Genomic DNA, 19,852 nt, shown 5'->3' with positions numbered 1-19,852 from the left:
ACTCTACTATGTCTCAAGTGCAATTCTAGATGCTAAGGATCAGGAGAGAACAAAAACACTAAAAACCGTGGCCCTTGGAGAGTTTACATTCCACTGGTGGAGACTGATAATGAACAGCCCTTAGGCTGTTATGTATTTCATAGCATATTTGAATGTGATTAAGTTCTGTAGAGAAAAAGAAAGCAGGGAGGGGAAAGAGGAATTGCAGGCCTGGATGCAGGGATACAGTTTTACGGGTAGTAAGATAAAGCCTCTCACTAAGAAGGTGATACAGACTTGAAGATGGGGAAGGAAGGAGTCATGTGATTTTCTGGAGAAGAGTGTCCTGGATAGACAGAACAGCAAACTCAAAGTTTCTGAGGTGGGAGGCTGCAAGAAGACCAGGGCGGCGTGGTTGTTAAGGAGGGAAAAAGATAAAGTCAGATAGATAACGAGGTCCAGGCTACCTAGGCCTTCTGGCCATTGCAAGAACATTGGCTTTCAAAACACAAACAAACAAAACATTACAGAGATAAAATTCACATAGTAATTTGCTGTTTTAACCATTTTAAAGTGTGCAATCTAAAGGGTTTTAGTATATTCACAGTGTTGTGCAACCATTACACTAATTCCAGAATTTGCATCCTCACAAAAAGATACCCTGTACCTCCTAGCTTCTCCTCCTTCCCATTCTCTGGCAACCACAAATCTACTTTTCGTCTGTATGGATTTGGCTACTCTGGTGAATATGGGGACTTTTGTGACTGAGTTCTTTTACTTAGCATCATGTTTTCAAGAGTCATCCACATTGTGACATGGGGCAGTACTCCCTTCCCTTATATAGGCTAACTAGTGTTACCTTGTATGGACATACCACATATGTGCATCCATTCATTAGCTGATGAACTTGGGTTGTTTTCATTGTTTGGCTGTTGTGAAATTCTACTGTGAGCATTCCTGTACAAGTTGATGTGTAAAAATATATTTTCCTTTATCTTGGGTGTATATTTAGAAGTAGAACTTCTGAGTCATAGGTTAACTCTATATTTAACTTTTTGAGAAACTACCAAACTTTTCGACAGCCACTGCACCATTTTTTATTCTTATTAGCAATGAATGAGGATTCTAATTTTTCCCCATCCTTGGTAACACTTATTTTATGTATTATTTTAATTTTTCATTCATTATTATAGCCATTCTAGTCGATATGAGATAGCATCTCATTGTGATTTTCATCTGCATTTCTCTAATGACCAATGATGTCAAACATCTTTTCATGTGTCTTTTGGCCATTTTTATATTGTATCTGGTGAAATGTCTACTTAGATCATTTGTCCACTTCTTAGTCTGTCTTTTTCTTGTTGAGTCTGTGATTTGTTTTTATCACTTTCTTTATAGTGTCTTTGACATGCAAGAGTTTTTAATTTTGATGAAGTCCAATTTATTTTTTTCTTTTTATCTTTGTGCTCCTAGTATCATTTTTAAGAAACCACTGCCTAATCCAAAGTCTCATGTATTTATAACTATATTTCCTTATAAGAGTTTCACAGTTTTTCACCCATTTTGAGTGGTATAGAACTTGAGACAGGGGTTCATCATAATCCTTTTGCATGTAGATAACCGTATGTCCCTTGAAGAGACTACTCTTTCCCCTTGAATGGTCTTGTCACCCTTATCAAAAATCAGTTGACCATAGATGTACAATTTTATTTTTGGACTCTCAATTTTATTCCATTTATCTATATTCTGGTATCCTTATGCCTTATTGATTACTGTAGCTTTTTAGTAAGTTTTGAAATCAAGAAGTATGAGAACTCCAACTTAATTTTTCTTTTTCAGTCTTGTTGAATATTGGGATCCCTCTGTTTCTATATGAACTTTAGCTCGTCCATTTCTGCAAAAAAGGTCATTGGGAATTTGATAGATTTTACATTTATACTGTATATCACTTCAAGGAGTATTACCATCTTAGAATATTAAGTCTTCCAATTCATCAATAGGAATGTCTTTTCATTTTTTTAGATATTTTAAATTTTACATTAGCAATGCTCTGTAGTTTTCAGTGTACAAGCCTTGCACTTCATGGTTACATTTATTCCCAAGTATTTTATTCTTTTTCATGCTATGGTAAATGAAATTGTTTTCTTAATTTTATTTTCAGATAGTTTACTGCTAGTGTATAGAAATACAACTGTTTTTTGCACATTGATCTTGTATTCTGCAAATTTGCTGAACTCATTTATTAGCTCTATTTTTTTTTTTTTTTTTGTAGATTCCTAGGGTTTTCTATATATAAGATCATGCTGTCTATGAACTGAGATAGTTTTACTTTTACCTTTCCATTCTAGATACCTTTTATTTATTTTTCTTACTTAGTAGTCCTGGCTAGAACTTTTAGTACAATGTTGAATAGCAATGGCAAAACGACATCTTTGTCTTGTTTCTGATCTAAGATAAGGAATGCTAGCTTTCAGTTAGACATTGGCTTCTACTTGAGATGAAATAGGGAACATTCTGGTGGTTTGAGGAGAAGAGTGATGTGATCTAACTCCTATTTTAAAATAATATCTTTGTCTTTTTTGACGTTTTAAATGATTACAATTTCTAAAACTAAAGCTAAAAACCTTAGTAAATATGATAAATAGGTATTAAAATCTGACATGGTTCATTAAATTTAAATAATAGAGTAATGTTACTATACAAAAAATGTTTAATACATACATATGTCTCTTTTAAGTACAATAAAACTAGTTAAAAATTAAATATATAATGTGTTCAGGTCATACACATTGTCTTAGCTGTATCTCTACCTCCCTATCTATCTCTATTACTGTGTGATTCTGCAGTGTCCTGTTGATAATATGCAATTTTTTATACTTCACTGTTGATAATCAAAGATAATATTTTCTACCAGTTGGCAACAATAAGCCCTAAAAAAATCTTGGCACTGATAATGGCTTTCCTAAATAATAGCCACGTGTTTCTAGCAAGTGCCTTTATATCAATAAGCCAGTTTTCTCTTTAATAAAGTAAGAACTCTCATGCCTCACAGTATTGTTACAAGGATAAAAAGAGAAAAGTGTCTACAAAACTTATTTGAAAACTAAAGAGCGCTAAACAAATGTAGAGCATCACTATTATCTTGCATCTTTTAAATGTTCTTTATCACACATTTGTTTAATTTCGTAATTATTTAGTTTACCTTTGAAAGAGTCCACTGTCACACCTGATGGCTGATTCATGTAACAGTAATGGCATTTAGAATAAGAACCTATAAAACTAGACAGCTAGGTTGTTGGACTCACTAGAGAGAACCACTCTATATCATGCAAAGTTTAAAATAGCAAAAAATAATGAGACATAAAAGTAGTTGAAGAAACAGTCTATGTCATTTTGAGTGATGCATTATCTATAATCTTGGGTATATTGTGTAACATGTATCTCGCAAAAATCAGCTGTAGACTTCTTTGGCATTTACCATTCATTTGCATGTCAGTGATATTCACATCAGAATTCATAAATCATCATATTTGGTGGCACCTTTTCCATTGGCCTCTCAGAAATCTTAACAGAATATAGCCTTCAATTAGAAATGGAGCATTTATGATGATGTGAGCTTCAAAGATCAAAAGAGAATAATTTCACCCAAATCCTATGGATTGGTCCATCATATTGATCCATTAATATGGAGAAGCTCACAAAAGTACTCTCCCTATAAAATCTGTAATTTAGAAGGGCAAATATGACACAGGTCTCTCTTGCCCTTCTCTCTTGCTTCTTTTCTCTCTAGTTCCTTCTTATCTTACAAAAAAACAGAGCTAATGAGCAAATACAAATAATTTCTATCTCATTCACATCTATTCAACTTAAGTTAATTAAACTTCCAGTCTGAGGAAACATTTATTAACCCAGATTGACAAGTCAGGCAGAGAAGAGACTTTCATTGGCTTTGGAATTGTACTTTGAAGGTTAGGTGCAGTGGGATTTTTCTGAAGAGTTAAGTAAAAGCAAATGACTACTGAAATTATGGCTTAGCAGTGTTGAAAATGAATATATCACATGTGGAATGAAAATAAAATTGTGTGAAAATAAAATACATTATTTTTTTAATGTCTAAGCATTTTTCAAGAATTCCCAGATATGTACAATTATTATTAGACTTAAATTATCTAGGTAAATTTATTTTGTGCTTCAATTTTGGTAAAGAGCACTGTATTTATACAAAGCTAGGCCTAAGCTTCAGTGTTCTCTAGATGAGCTGATGAGAAAAAAATGATTTCACTGAACTCAGGTCATACAACTCAACTCTCTTAGCTAACCTGCCCAATACTTGGTCATTTTTTTTTTTTCTTTTTCCCAGTCAACCTGGAAAGTTTTTAACTTTTTTTCTCTAGCAATGTCCTCAATTCTAGAAGAGCAGCTCACAGGAGCAAATTGAAATCTCAAAGGGAGAGATACATACGTACATGTGTGATTTTATTTAGTTAGTTATTTCATTTTGGATGAGGTAGGGAATAGAGAAGCTGAGCAAAAGAGGAGGCAAGAGAGGGGCATGAGTCCTAGCCTGGGGCTTGCCTGCATTTTCATCCCAGTTTCCTGCAGTGCGATCCAGGGACATAAAGCACGAGGTTAGACACACAGCTGCCATCTCTTCCTTTGCCTCTTCTCCCTGTTTCTGGGAGGCACAGATAGTGGCCATGAGTACTCTTTCCTCAATAAACCATGACAGTGCCGTCCAAGAAGTAAAGCCTCCATGCTAGAAATAGCCTAACAAGGTCACCACCTTCTCTGCCTGCCATGGTCCTAAGCCATGTCCTTAAATACCCAAGAGCTGTTTCTTCTCACCCAGCTTGCCTTCTGGCTCTGACTTCTCTTGCCAGCCTTGTGAAGTGGCTGTCGACCTGGCTGTGATCTTGACTGGTTAGCAACAGCCTTCCAAGGGCCAGGCTTGGATGAGGTCTCCGCCTTGCACACTCCCCATCCACTCAGACTTCTGACTTCACACATCCTGCCCTGGACTGCTAGCATCCTTGGCCTGGCTTCCTCCCTGAGTAAGAAGAATTTACCAGGAAGGATGTGAACAAAACTAGTCACATGCCACAGTAAAGCTTTTTCCCCATTTCTAGAGAAACAACTTTAAAAGAACTTAACGTTGATTTAAAACAGGCTTATGGAAAACAGGATACATAGAAAAGAAAATCTTCTGTCCCAAGAAAATTAATTTTCAAAAAATGATCGATACAGCAAAATGGTTTACTCTAAGTGCTGGCTTTAAATTTTAATTGTCACAGTTGGGTTTTGGTAAAAGTAATAGAAATCATGTTTATTAACAACAGCTATACAAATATGTATCCTAAATAAAATCATGACTCTTTTCTAAGCCTTGATTAAAAATTATATTTTAAAATTATTTTACCTAGGGGCACCTGGGTGGCTCAGTTGCTTAAGCATCTGACTCTTGATTTCTGCTCAGGTCATGAGCTCAGGGTCATGGGATAAAGCCCAGCATTTGGGCTCTGAGCTCAGCGTGAATTCTGCTTGGGATTCTTTCTCTCCCTCTCCCCACTCTTTAGATAAATAAATAAATGAAATCATTAAAAAAATTACTTTATCTAAATTAATGATGAAATTTCAGAACTTTTATTCATTTCAAATGGTCTCTAATATGGTGTTCTGATTTGACTCATGAAATGAGATCCCACAAAGTGAAGTGGAAGAGAAATGCCATCATCCTTTGAGAGGTCAGGTCTCATAGGATAGATTTCTATCCTTTTGTAGCTATAAAAATATTTAGCATTCTACAGGATCAGAATGACAGTACCGACTGTCACAGATAATATGAATTTACTTTGAAATTAATTCACAGGCAGCATATCCTTTATTAACACAGCTGTACTTTAAAAATATATTTATCTTAAGGTATTGAATGAAATCTTTGTTGATAGAGCTAACCAAAAAGTCTTTTTTTCCCTAAGTATTTACTCAAAATAAATAATTGGATTTGAAGCTGTTTAAATAATGCCAAAATAACTGGCCTCTTAAGTAAGCCCCAAAGAAAATCAAAATGGTTATTCTGTATCATTAGACAAAAGAGAGACTAATTTTTTTAATGTTTCAATTAGTGTTTTGGTGAAATGGAAATGCAGTTACAATGAGGGTGTTCTCAAAAACAAAAAGAAGATTATATGATATGGTAAATTTTTGTGCAAGAAACAGTTTGCTGTAGCTTGAGATTTCTGGAACAGTATGATAGTTTATGGGAATAATAGGAGAGTTAGTTTTATATCTGGAATTTCATGAAAATCCGGTCTAGGTTGCTTCCGTAGATAAAATGAGATTCTTAACATCTTGGAAAAAAGGTCTGTTGGCTTTGCTGGGGAAGAGAGACATTTGCTCCAGAATTTTATTATTTTTCCAAGCAGTTCTATTAATTTTTCAGCAACAAACCTTTTAGAAATGTGTAGAATTCTCATTTCTCTTGTTCTATTTTGATGTGCATGCTTCCCCTAATTTTTATGCCCCCCCCCCAACTCTTAAAAATTTCTTGGCTGAAGTATATTAACATTACAAGGAAACAACAACTTTGAGGAGAGAAATTCTATCAAAAAGTGATTGTATTATATGATGACCTCCCTCTTGTTCTGCTTTCAGCAGAGGGGAAAAGAAAAATAAATTGCTGTCTTGGGTGAAATGACTGGAGTTTGAATCTTGAGACAACATAGTTTATATGAAATGCCTAGCAGTTGTTGAAAAGTTGTCATTAAAAATATATATGTAATATGTTTCCTTGATATTTTTAAAGGTCTTCTCTTTTTCTATGTCTCTCATCTTTGCCAGCCATTTTCCATAATTTATCCAGTAGAACTTAACTTCCTGAAAACACCTTTCCTGATGTTTTGAAATTTGAAGAAAAAAAAAAATCCTTTAATCCAGATGTTTGAATGTAGCATGTTACATCGTGTCATCTTTCTGGTGATTAAAACATTGTCTGCATAGTTAATCCATGAAGCACTAACATTGTAATGAAAACTGCTAAGCAACTCACACATACAATAAACCGCCCAAGCCCAGATGGGGTAAGGTCCTAAATTATATCCACGCTAAATATTTTAGCAGTATGCCAGCCATTTATGAGAGCTTGTTTTCTTATCTTCAGGACAGATCTATGGTACCCCCCCCAAAAAAAAGAAAAAAAAAAAACTGAAAACTGAAGAGCTGACAATTATTACTTCCTTTTTATCCTATGGGCTACCTAACAGGATGGCTTGGTGGAACTATCTCTATGTCCCCAATTCTCTACACATTCTAAATTCACTAGTCAGAAGGCATGTTCTCTCTCACTTTGTGTTCACTTTTAATTAGTAAAAGCTTTCAGGATTCATGATTTATCATGTCATAATTTTTAATAGTTATCTATTATGGAAGGACACAAGCCAAATCCTTACTTTTTACCTAAAGCACAAGGGCAGAAAGAAAACTATTGTTATGTATATTAAACAGACAAACTACCAAAGGCCATTGCTGAAAAAGCATGCCTTGACTGTTGCCCAATTTCAAATCGAGTTTTTGAATATACAGACATTCTCATTGATGAAATGGGAACTGTTACTGCGGCATGTAGCACTTTTTCCCTCTGGAAGTCTTGGAACAGGGGGATTGCTGTTCATAGATTTGGAAAGGTTTTTTTTTTTTTTTTTCTTATTCCTTTAGAAGCCTAAAAAGCTTCCTAATCTAGTGGCATCCAGGTCACTTAAAATAGCTTTGAAATAAACTGATTTTCTTTTTGACGTCTCCTTTTTTTTTCCCTTCTGTAAAATTTATCAGAAAGTTCACAAATTCTGACAAAATTCACCCCTTCTTCTTGGTGCCTACAATTGTATGTACAGTGGCCAGACCCACTCAATGGACTCTACCAAGTCCTAGCAGTCCTACCTTCTGATTAACTTAGTTTTGAATGAATTGACTTTAGATTAATCTGTGTTTGGAAGGGATGAAGCAGACGTCCTACGAGCAGTCTAAGAAATGGATTCCCTGGGAAATGTGCAGACCGTGCAGTGGAGAGAAGACTGTATTCCTACAAAAGAGCCCCTGGTCTAACTGCTGCTTGGAAGGTTAATTAAGCCCCAGAGTTAGGTTTCTCCGTTTCAACCATCTGAATGTGTCTCCATCCTCCCTCATTTATTGTCACATATATCTCAAAAAAATATATCTCTCAAGAGAAATGTTCATTGCTTGCTTTAGGTAGTATCTAAAATCTATATTTTTAAAGAGTTGTTTCCTAATTTATCCTGAATTCCCTGATAGGGTGATCAGTTTGCCCTGACTTTCCAGGCCTTCCCCTGTTCTAGTACTGGAAGCTCTGTCTCAGGAACTCCCTTAGTCACAAGCAAAACAGGACAGTGCTCACTTGACCCCTCATTTCCCCTTTTTACATCAGTGACTTTCTATTTAAGTGATTTTATAGCTCTAAAGCTGAGTTAACCTAATTGACAGATCTGTCAGTTGCGGTTCTTGATTTTCTGGCCTCAGACCAGCAGCAGTGGCAGTAGCAACACCTGGGTACTTGTTAAAAAAGCAAATATTCAGGCCCCAACCCAGACCCAGGAATCATAAACTCTTCCGGGAGGGAATCAACGATCTGTTTTATGAAAACTTCCAGGTGATTCTGAAATAGAACACATTTTTGCAACCACTAAGTTTCCAGAAAGAGGATTATTTTTGATGCACAAAAGTTTCTAACCTCTTGGCTTCATCATTGTGGGATGCTGTGAGAGCCAAAAGAGCGTAGAGAAAAGAGAGTGAAAGAAGCAGTGTTTTAAGAGTTATAAGATGAAAATGAGGGTGCCTGGGCAGTCGGTTCAGTGTCTGCCTTCGGCTCAGGTCATGATCCCAGGGTCCTGGGATTGAGTCCCACATCAGCCTCTCTGCTCAGCGGGGAGCCTGCTTCTCCCTCTGTGTTCTCCTCCCTCTCTCTCTCTCAATCAAATAAATAAAATCTTAAATAAAAAAAAAAAGATGAAAATAAGGATGAAAACTTAGGTTAGCAGGTCAGAGATTTGCTATTTTATTGCTATGCCAATTTTCAGTCTAGTGACTTACAGGGATATGACCTCAACTTTTGAAAGAAAGGCAAATGCCTAACAATAAATTTACTGACAACAGTCTCTATATGTATCAATTATAAAATATCTAGCAAGCTCTTTCTAGTTGTATTGTGGGGTATGTATATATACTAAAGGAGTATAATATATCCCCCTGACTTTTAGAAACTAAGGCTCCAACATGGTAAGCCATTGATAGAGATTGTCGAGGTGACTGTTATCAACCAAGAGCATCACTGAGATATTAAGTTATGGACCTGATACATAGCTGATAAGACATGCCAGGGTTTCTGCTCTAGAACCAGCCCCTTCTTGTGGACTTGAAAGAAAAGAATGAAGGCAAATTGTCTTATAAAGAAAAAAAAAAAAAAGACCAACTCTAATCAGCTTATCTTTCCTTCAAGCAGAGACCTTGTCTTCTGAGGAAGAACCTAAGTCAAGCCATAGGACCAGAGTCTCTGATCCGTTGTAGAAATGAGCGGTGTCTGGAAGCACAGCCACTGTGTTGTCCCGAGACAACCTTGCAAAACTGGCAGTCCACAGCTCAGAGAGAACACAGAGAAGATTTTGGCCCACACAAGATTTTATATGCATACACACACACACACACACACACGAGTTGCTGATGCTTATAATTTGGAAATTTTACATAAAACTTTTTGGCTTTTATCAAAATAATAATCAAAGCATCTGGCAAAACTGGAGATGTGTTTCTAAAATGACAGGAACTAACTGAAGTGGTATAATGAACTACCTCTTTCCTACAGAGCTGCGTGCTCTCCAGTTTACCACAGTGGCTAATACTATCGTTGTCAGGGGCCTTGCTTCACTCATTTACATCTTCTGCCTTCCCTGGTGTGTGTATGTGTGTGTGTGTGTGTGTGTGTGTGACTATTACCTAGTTTTTTACCTGTTTCTACTTGATGAGATCCCAGTTCAAGCTAGAGAGGTCCATTTTGAGATCAAAGACATTTTGGAGGCGTAAGGCTTGGAGATAGAAGTAGATCTCCGCTTTGGTTGGCCAACTGTTCCATCCTGCCTACCTCCTCAGGGGGCTGAACAGTTTCTGCTGAGCCTCCTGAGCTTCGGGGACCTCTGGTGTCCCTCCTGCTTGGCCTCATCCTCCAGTCCTTCCTCCTCCTCATTAGCTGCACTTACAGTTGCCCAACCTAAGTCAATCCTTCTTTGCTCTGGTCCTAATCATCACTTCCTTCTGAGGGCTTCTGCAACTATATGCTAACCTGGCAACCTCATTCCCTAGCTTATTACTTCAAAATTCTAATCAGTGGTAGGAATAACCTAAATTTCTGATAAATTATCCTATGAAAGTTAATCTAATATTACCCTCTCAAATCATAGATGCTCCTAAAAAATGGCCATTCCCAATGAAACTAATTGGTCCTGGCTTCAAGAGGCAAATCCAAAAGTTAAATCACCTATTTAAAAGAAATAGGCTCCATCTTAAATACATTTCATCAAAATAATTTACATCCTAATCTACATGTGATATACATGGTACAAAGTGAGCTCATGTTCAACAGATAATCATTATCATGTATGAATCTACTCCTGATATAATTGCCTCAAAGAGATCATAGATTGGGCAGCTTTGAGAAGCATCAAAAGTTGCAGTTTGATATTTTTGTTTTGTGAGTTTTTGAAATCTCTTGCCTTTCTGTAATTTCTAATATGTGCAAGACATGGGAAATCTAGTTCAAATGTGATAAAGGCAGAAAGAATTACTCAATCATTAAGAGTTTCACTGGACGTTGAGATTCATTGAGGTCACTGTAGGACAAGAACATGCTCTGTGATTTAAAAAGTACAGGAAATCACTTTTTGCATGCCACTTGCACCATTGGAGGCATGATAAAATCAAAGTTTGAAGTACAACTTATTTTTTTAATATTTTCTAGTGGCACTTCCTCGTGCTCAACCTCCTCAAAGAGAGAAAATCCATTGCCCCCTCTCCCTCATTGTATTAGCACCAAATCACTCTTGAGTGTACAAATTATACCATGTTTATTTCTTCACCTCCAGTGAGTAGCACAGGGTCTGACATGAGGGTTCATTCAGGCCCAGCCCAAAAGTTTCAGGGCCAAGACCAGAGTGCAGATGTCATCCAGGTAAATACTGACACTTTCTACCTGATGCCTCACCTAGCAGCCCCACAGCCTGCACCCCAGGGATTAGCCCCTGTAACCTGAAGGATAAGAGATCTACTCGCCTGTGTCAGACCTGAGACCTACCAAGTGGTAAGACAGATCGGCAAGGGCAGGGCAAAAGCTGCTCCCCAAGCCAGGACTTTCGGATGGTGATTGGACCCACCCAAATCAGGCAGCCTGTGGGGGAGGTACCCTTTCTCCCCACCCTCATTTTGTAAGCTCAGGATTTTAGGCAGTTTGAAGCCCTTCTTATACCATCCCAGCAGAGGGGAGGGAGGGAATTTGTTGGGGAAAGGACTTTGTCTGCTTAGGTGATTTCATGTAGCCGGGTATGAACAAACGAACCTCTGGTTTCCAGATATAGGCTGTGATCTCCTACCCCCTCCATTATTTATTTATTTATTTAGGAGAGAGAAAAGGAGCAGGAGCAGCTTGGGGGGAGGGACAGAAGGAGGGGGAGAGAGAGAATCTTAAGCTGGCTCCACACCCAGCATGAAGCCTGATGAGGGGCTCAATCTTCTGACCCTGAGATCATGACCTGAGATGAAATCAAGAGTCGGATGCTTAGCCGACTGAACCACCCTCCTGGCAACACACATAGACACGTGCACACACACAGATACAGACACATACATACACACACAAATTTGTAAGCTCTGACTCTGTATGCTGGCCTCTGAGGCACCCATTCCAGCTCTCACTTCCCGTTCCTATCATTCTCACTTGCTCAATTGGTTTTCAAACTCTCTAAAAACATTTTTACAAGGGACGCCTGGGTCATTCAGTCGGTTGAGCTTCGGCCTTCGGCTCAGGTCATGATCCCGGGGTCCTGGGATCAAATCCTGCATCAGGCTTCTTACTCAGCGGGGAGCCTGCTTCTTTCTCTGCCCGCCACTCCCCCTGCTTGTGTTCTCTCTCTCTCTCTGACAAATAAATAAAAATATTAAAAAACAAACTTTTTTACAAGATCAACAAAATAAAAAAATAGACATTTGTTTCAATGGCTTGTGATATGTGGAGCGCTCAAAAATACAGTACCCAATGCAGAGGTCATTCCTGCCTGGGTCTAACGGTGTGGTACTGTGCTCAATGTTAGTTAAATTAAATTAAATCCATAGGAAAGAATCCACCGGTAATAATTTATAAAATCTTGTGACTTTTGTCACGAGACACCTTTTTATACTTCAGAATGTCAGCATATTTAAGAGGAAGCAGCTGTTCTGCTCACTTGTTCGCAAGCCTGGGTGAGACTTAAATTCACACATGGAGGAAGGACATAAATTGTATATAATTCTGAGTTTCTAATCTACAGGAAAACATGATGAGCATCTTTGGGTCATAATATTAATTCCTATCACCTGAGAGGAAACTTAAATAACTCAGCTCTGGTTGTCCTACTTGGGTTATGAGGTCTGTGTCTAGGAGAATTAATTTCTTACCTAGACCATGTAACTTGGCTGTTCTGTTTTGTTATCTGGAATTCAAGTCATTGATATTTTCTGGAATCTTTTCTTATGCTTTATGGATTTTTAAAAGGTATTTGCAGTGTTTTTGCACAAGGATGAGGGCCACAAATGGGCCACTCTGAATACTGACAAGTTTTCTTTTGTTCTCAACTAAAGCCCCATCCCGCAAAATATTAGCAATCTGTTTTGATGCCAAATCCAAATACTGGCAGTTGCAATAATGAATATTTGTTACAGGATACCAGCAGAAAAACTGCCCAGAAATACAGAGCTAAACCATCTCAAACCTTTTTCTTCCCACTGAATAGCCCCCATTATTTTTGACTCCCTGTGATATATATTGTTCTTAGAGGGTCATTGGTTGAAGAGTGCAAAGAAATCTGAGTCCACCTTTGGGGAACATTAGGAAAAGTGAATCATTATTCCAGTTTCCCATCTTTTGGGAAAGAAGGAAGGAAGGAAGGAAGGAAAGAAGGAAAGAAGGAAGGGAGGAAGGGAAAGGAAAGGAAAGGAAAGGGAAAGAAAAAGAAAGAAAGAAAGGAGAGAGAGGGAGCGAGGGAAGAAAGAGAGAAAGAAAGAAGGAGGAAGGGAGAGAGAAAGAAAGAAAGAAAGAAGAAAGAAAGAAAGAAAGAAAGAAAGAAAGAAAGAAAGAAAGAAAGAAAGAAAGAAAGAAAGAAGAAAGAAAGAAAGAAAAAAAGAAAGAAAAAAAGAAAAGTAAGACATGTAGCTTACTTTTACCATTTTGCACAAGAGGTTGAGAGCTGTTGATTTTTCTTTTCTCCCCTCCTCCCAAAAGGATTCCAGTAACTTAATACTTCAGCATAAATGGATGATTGGACAAACATGATTGACTCTAGCTCAGGCTATGTTTAGTTTCTTTTAAAGTCAAATTTTTAAGGTGCTATCTTCAAACATGCATAATAAATCATGACCAATTTGAATTAGCTGAAGAGGAAAAAAAATGAATTAGCTGAAGAGAATGTAGTCAATTCTTTTATGAAAAAAAAATCAAAATTTTAGCAATAAAAAATAAATGAAGAGCATATGTTTCTGAGCCAGACTGACTAAGTTCAAATTCTTGTGCACCACGTGGCAACTCTGGCTTTGGGCAAGTTCCCAAATCTCTCCATACCTCAATTTCTTCTCAAGATGGGGATAAAAACGGTATGCCCCTCTTAGGTTTCTATGAGAATTGAATGAATTCACACTTTTTAAATGCTTTAAAAGTGATTCAGTAATCATTAGTTGTAATTGTTATTCATTCATTCACTTACTGTTTTCTTTTAATAAATATTTGAGTATCTTTCTCATGCCAAGCGTAAGTGCAAGAATATAGCAATGCATAAAACTGATTAAAGATTTAACTTTATTATTATCATTTCAAGTCATCATGAGATGTCTTCATAAACCATGATGGGTATTTATCAGCCTTCTTACCCTCAGTGGTTTAGTATATATAGAACCTTGCACAAAATAGCTGCTTAATAAATGTTGATGGAATCAAGTTTGAATACATGAGTCATTGCAACACAGGATAATAAGCACTTAATTTAGAATTAGAAGATGCACTTTCAAGTCCCAGTTTCTACCCTAGAGCACTATGTGACCTTGAGAAATTTACTGAAAATTTTTAATCTGAAAACTAAGAGAGCTATACCATGAAACCACCAAGATCTCTTTTGATCATGATTCTACCAGGGAACTGTCGTGATGCACTATTTGTTGACTGGTTATAGTTCTGTTTTTCTTGAATTTAATGAACTTTTTATTTTAGAATAGTTTTAGATTTACAGAAAAGGTGCAAGAATATTACGGAGGGTACCTGTATACCCTGCATCCAGTTTGCCCTTACTGTTAACATCTTACAGGGTCATAGTGCATTTGTCAAAACTAATGAACCAATGGTGATACATCATTATTAACTAAAGTCCGTGTTTTATTCCGATTTCCTAAGTTTTTACCTAATGGCCCTTTTTTTTTTGCTCCAGAATCCCAACCTGGCTACCACATTATATATAGTCATCACATCATGTCCCCTTAGACTCATCTAGATTTGAGTTTCTCAGACGTTCCTAGTTTTGTTGACCTTAACAGTTTTGGGGACTATTAGTCAGGAATTTCATAAAATGTCTTTAAATTTAGGTTTGTTGAATGCTTTTCCCATGGTCAGACAGGGGTTGTGAGTTTGGGGAGGAAATACAGAGGTAATTCATCTCACATCTTATCAAAGATATATGCTATTAATGTGAACACCCATTGAAGATTCTATTTTTATGGTTGGATAAGAATTATGTATAATTGGTAACTTAATGTACCATATTAAGGAAAATCTCTTGGCTAGATGTAATTTTCTAGGCAATGTATAACATAGTTGATTCTCTTTAAATACGGCATAATCTTAAAGCATACTTACCTTACTTTTTCCATGAAAAAGTTTCCATGAAAAAGTTCCCTCACCACTGATAAATGAAGAGTAACTGAAAAATCCATTGTTATAAATTAATAGTAATCCTACCTATGGATACAAGATTTATATATTAAATTTAAAGTGAAAAATATAACTGTTTGTATTTCTCTCAAATTAACTGCGAAATTGTGAAAAAAACAGATTTGTGCTCAGCTATGAGGTCTAAAGCACCAAAGCAGAAGGGCCAGAAGTTAAGCGTTTTGATACTAATTCCCCTAAACCCGTCTCATGCAAAGAACTTGCCTTAAGAAATGTTAGTACTTCACTAAGCCCTCGGCATAGAGAATCTGGCTTTTCTAATCTTGTGGCATCCTTGGTCTAAATGTACATTATCCTCTGAGGTTAGAAAAAATACTAATGTAGCTGTCACAGGGATTAGAAGATCCATGGTTTTGTTTATTCTATATTTTTCTTATGAATTTCTCTGTAAACAGGGAAGTTGGTTTAGGATTACTATGATCTATGCTATGCACAGTTATCAGATCAAGACATAAGATAAACATAGTCAATCCAGAGGAAAAGTTGTTAGAAGTAGGGTTTTACTAGGGATATCCTTACTTGGATTTAAATGAAATAAATAGCCAGAGTATCACACTGGCTCCAGCATGTAGCCACACAAAGTTTAAATATACCTATATTTATGGTTGTCACTCCCCATGGAGCTGATTGTAAGACCAATTCAGTAGTTTTTGCCTACTGCTGTTTGTCACCTTACTTTGTGACCTTACCATGTGTCACAGTCATGGCCAAGAGTATCATCCACAACATTTTTTTTTTTTAATCCCTGATTTTTTTCAATCTATAAAACACTTTGCCCTGACTCACCATATTCTATTTCTGTGACTTTGGGAAATGTCCTTAATTTCTGGAATTTCCTCATTTGTACAAGTTTGTGTGAAGGTTAAATGAAATTATGTATATAAAACACTTAGCAAATTAACTGGGCATTTGTTATTTATTCATCGACACATATGCATATGCTTTCAATCATTTCTGGTTTGTTGGGAGCAATGAATAGCTACTAGACTATCTTACAGTAGTCATTGCTTTTGATGCCATATCTAGGTTCTCAGAAATATTTTCTTGCTATTACCTGATATTTTAACATTGGCACTTCAAGAAATAAGTAAAAATTAAACAGGAAATGGACCTGTCAATGTTTGAAGGAATAAATGTATTCTGGTGGCAAAACTTGGCATTAGAGTAATTTTATTTATTTTTCTCTAGTCATGAAAAACTGATGAGCAGTATGACTCTTTACATGGTTGAAGGATATTCTTCAAAACACTAAAGTAGGCTTACTCGAGAATCTTAGCAGTTAAATAAGTGATTAAACATGTATGAAGTGTCAGGCAAAGGAGATAAGATACAGATGAATTGTTTTATACAACAGCCCTCAACAAGAGCCCATTTCTCTTCTTATTGACTAGTGTTTCTGATGCCGTATTTGGGAACGAAGCCATACCAATCTCATCTAAACTCCCACCTCTATATCTGGATCAAAGGAGATATCCAAGTTAAAGGGCATCCTGTAACTGCAATCAACTCTTAATAATATAATCTAATAAGAAGTGAGCATTTATGAGGACAACACTTCATTGCAGGCAGACCACTGTCCCTTATAACCACTGCCTAATTCATTTATTATGAACTTTTCAGTGTGGCTTTAATGACCATGGCAGCATCTGGAATGAAAAACAGTTCCAAGAGCAGGTGTGGCTAGAGAGACAGCCTGGGAATATTTTGAATAGGAGGTTAAGAACCAGCCAGCTGGGAGGCAGAGTAAGGAGTAGAAAAGTAGAAAGGATAGGAGCGTTAGAGCTCCCTTGCAGTTTGTTATTGGATATGGCAAGCATTGCTAACAGTAATTGGTAATTGTCATCTTCGGAATGGGAGCTGTGTGTACCCAAGTGAAGTCAGGATAAAGGGCTTTTGCTTTAGAGATTGACCCCTCCAGATCTAGAATCAGACTTCGGAGCCAGAAGGGTTGTAGGGTTCCAGTACATCAACACTTTCATGGTCATCAGACTCTTAAAACGATGATGTGACATTAACATGGTGTGACCAGACTGTGAGTTTCTTGTAGAGTGACCACTGATGTTGGAATACTGTGTAACAAACTCTCTGAACACAGCCTGGTACAGAGCATGCATTTAATAAATATGCCAGACTAGAGTTTTTGTACCTGGCATTGAATATACGACTCTTTGTAAATAGGACAATGATTTTCTAAATTGTTGATCCTGAACAAACCAGTATGTCATCAGGGTTCCATTTTTTTTTTTCTTTTCTTTTTCTTTTTTTTGCACAAGGCTATAGAAAAGGATCAGTACTTATATTTTAATTAAAGAAATAAATGTAGAAGGAAAATAGAAAGACAAGTAATAAATAAAAATAAAAATATCTTAAAAGTGTTTATCCTCTATTTTTTAAAGCCATCTGTGTAGAAATGGATGCATACAATGTACAATGCATTGTAAAGACTATTTTACTAAGGCCATATGTTAACAAGAGAAATCTGTTGGTATGTTTATTTGCCCCGCAGAAAAAAATGTGAGTGTATTTGGGTGTATTTTTCAGAATCGTCTGCATGGTTTATATCAATATAGGCAACTACGTGTGGCCATCTATGCGAATTTCTTCATGAGATGATTGACTCATGGTCGACAAGGAGCAATCGCTGGCTGCTCTTACCATTATCAGCAGAATGTAATATTAGTGATACATTTCCAAGTAGGGAAAGATAATACCACTGTTTTTCCCTTCTTCCCTATTGAATGCAGACAGTCCCGCAGGGACACCAGCAATATCAACGACAACTGTGGAAATTCGCAAAAGCAGTGTTATGACAACTGAGATCACCTCCAAAGTGGAAAAAAGCCCCACGACAGCCACTGGCAATAGCTCATGTCCTTCCACGGAGACTGAGGAAGAAAAGGCAAAACGGCTTCTTTACTGTTCGCTATGCAAGGTTGCTGTCAACTCCGCCTCGCAGCTGGAGGCGCACAACAGTGGTGAGATGCAGTGATTTCTTTTCTGTCTCAACAGCTCTGCAATTATCTTCCTCTGAATGGATTGTATCTTTTGCAGCAGGGGACAAAGGGGTGGCGGAAAACTGGCAATTATTACATGGAAGTCATTAACCATTAAAAAATAAAAATGACATGCAAAGTGTCATTTACATGAGGACTTGCAGGGCTCCTGCGCCTTGATGTGCTTGTGTTTGTGTTTATGGATGTGTGTCTGTGTGTGTGCGTGCACAGGTGTTATTAAACATTAGGAGATAAAGTAAAATATAATTCTGAAGTATAAGCTTTGCATTTATTTGATTTCGAAACTGCTATGTATTCCCACGCACTGGCTTCTAAATGAAGTTTTCTGAAGTTTTTTCAATGATATAGTTGCAAAATTTGGTTCCATAATTCCATGAGCTTTTAGCTAAAACCTCTCCATTATGGTTTTTATGGCAAAATTATGCCAATTGGGCTAAATCTATATCACCGGGACAGTTAAACGGAAAGTGCTTATTATGGGCAACCACTGAGGTATGTTCTCTGCATGTAATATTTCATTTACTCTTTGTGACAACCTAAAGATACTATTCTTGCTATTCAATTGAGGCTCAGGCAAGGCACATGACCAACTAAGTGGCTGAGCCATGATTTAAACTTAGGTCTTTCTAACTTAAACACTAAACTTGACATATCTTAACAGGACATACCGATAAGCCAGGATGAAATGCTTCCCTGATATATTTCAATTCTATCCATCTACTGTATATTTGTATGTATAGAAAGATATTACATAGATATTATATATCTATACCTACACCTATCTATCTAGATAAGTAGATACAAAAAGAGAGTCTAAATCTATATATCTATATCTATATTATCTATCAATAAAATCTAGATTATATCGATATATAGATATAAATAATTGTATATATATCCTGCCTGAGATTTTAGCCAGCCCTTTGGCCCTAGATTAGATTTCCTTTAAAAGGCCAAGTTCATCGCCAGGACCCTGTCAGCAATTACAATAGGAACAGAATCATTTGTAAATCATACCCTGGGTTAATACTGCAGCTTTATGTCAGCTGTCACTGGCCAATCACTGTGCTGCACGGTAATGTTCAAGTATTGACTTCAGTATTCTAAGGGAGTAGTTGCAGATGGAGAGCAATGCCTTCAGCACATATCTTCCCCCCCCCCCCCCCCGCATACAACATTAGTTGTCACCGTCTGGGAGTTCATGAGTTCAGAGGCTGAGAAATACAGAAAAAGATCTGGCCCCAAGTCAGAATCTATACTGTGCAGACATGCCTCATGTTTTACTCATGCAATTACATTATTCAGGAATGTCAGATAATTGGAGAGCAAAAACATCATTGAAAGTCCATTTATTTCTCAAGAATTCTTGATCATTCTGCAGAGTGAGAGAGAAACACATTCATTTTGAGGAGGGATCAGCTTTGACAGATAAAGCATACCTTTGAGGCTGGAGTTAATTTATCAAGAATTTAGATGTCCTTCCTGAATTCTTGTCAGAAACATCTGATTAAGAAGCAAAGAATAATTAGTTATTTCATTATGTTGTATCAGGTCAACATTTTTCATATTCCAATTCTACAATCCTCATCTCTGCTTTGTGTGTCGGAAATGCCCACAAAGC

At 36.9% G+C, this 19,852-nt stretch overlaps 1 protein-coding gene across 5 annotated transcripts in view; it reads left to right on the top strand.

Annotated features, from left to right (window-relative positions):
- ZNF385D (zinc finger protein 385D) overlaps window positions 1-19,852 on the top strand; it is an 886,773-nt gene that overhangs the window by 858,014 nt on the left and 8,907 nt on the right. For all 5 annotated transcript variants that reach the window (XM_032408786.1, XM_032408787.1, XM_032408790.1 and 2 more), the window contains one exon: window positions 17,962-18,192. In XM_032408786.1, the coding sequence (XP_032264677.1) occupies window positions 17,962-18,192 (231 nt within the window). The remainder of the gene's footprint in view (window positions 1-17,961; window positions 18,193-19,852) is intronic.

Source organism: Phoca vitulina, unplaced genomic scaffold (genome assembly GCF_004348235.1).
Source record: "Phoca vitulina isolate PV1807 unplaced genomic scaffold, GSC_HSeal_1.0 scaffold10, whole genome shotgun sequence".
Lineage (NCBI taxonomy): Eukaryota > Metazoa > Chordata > Mammalia > Carnivora > Phocidae > Phoca > Phoca vitulina.
This window is presented reverse-complemented; position numbering and strand designations above follow the sequence as displayed.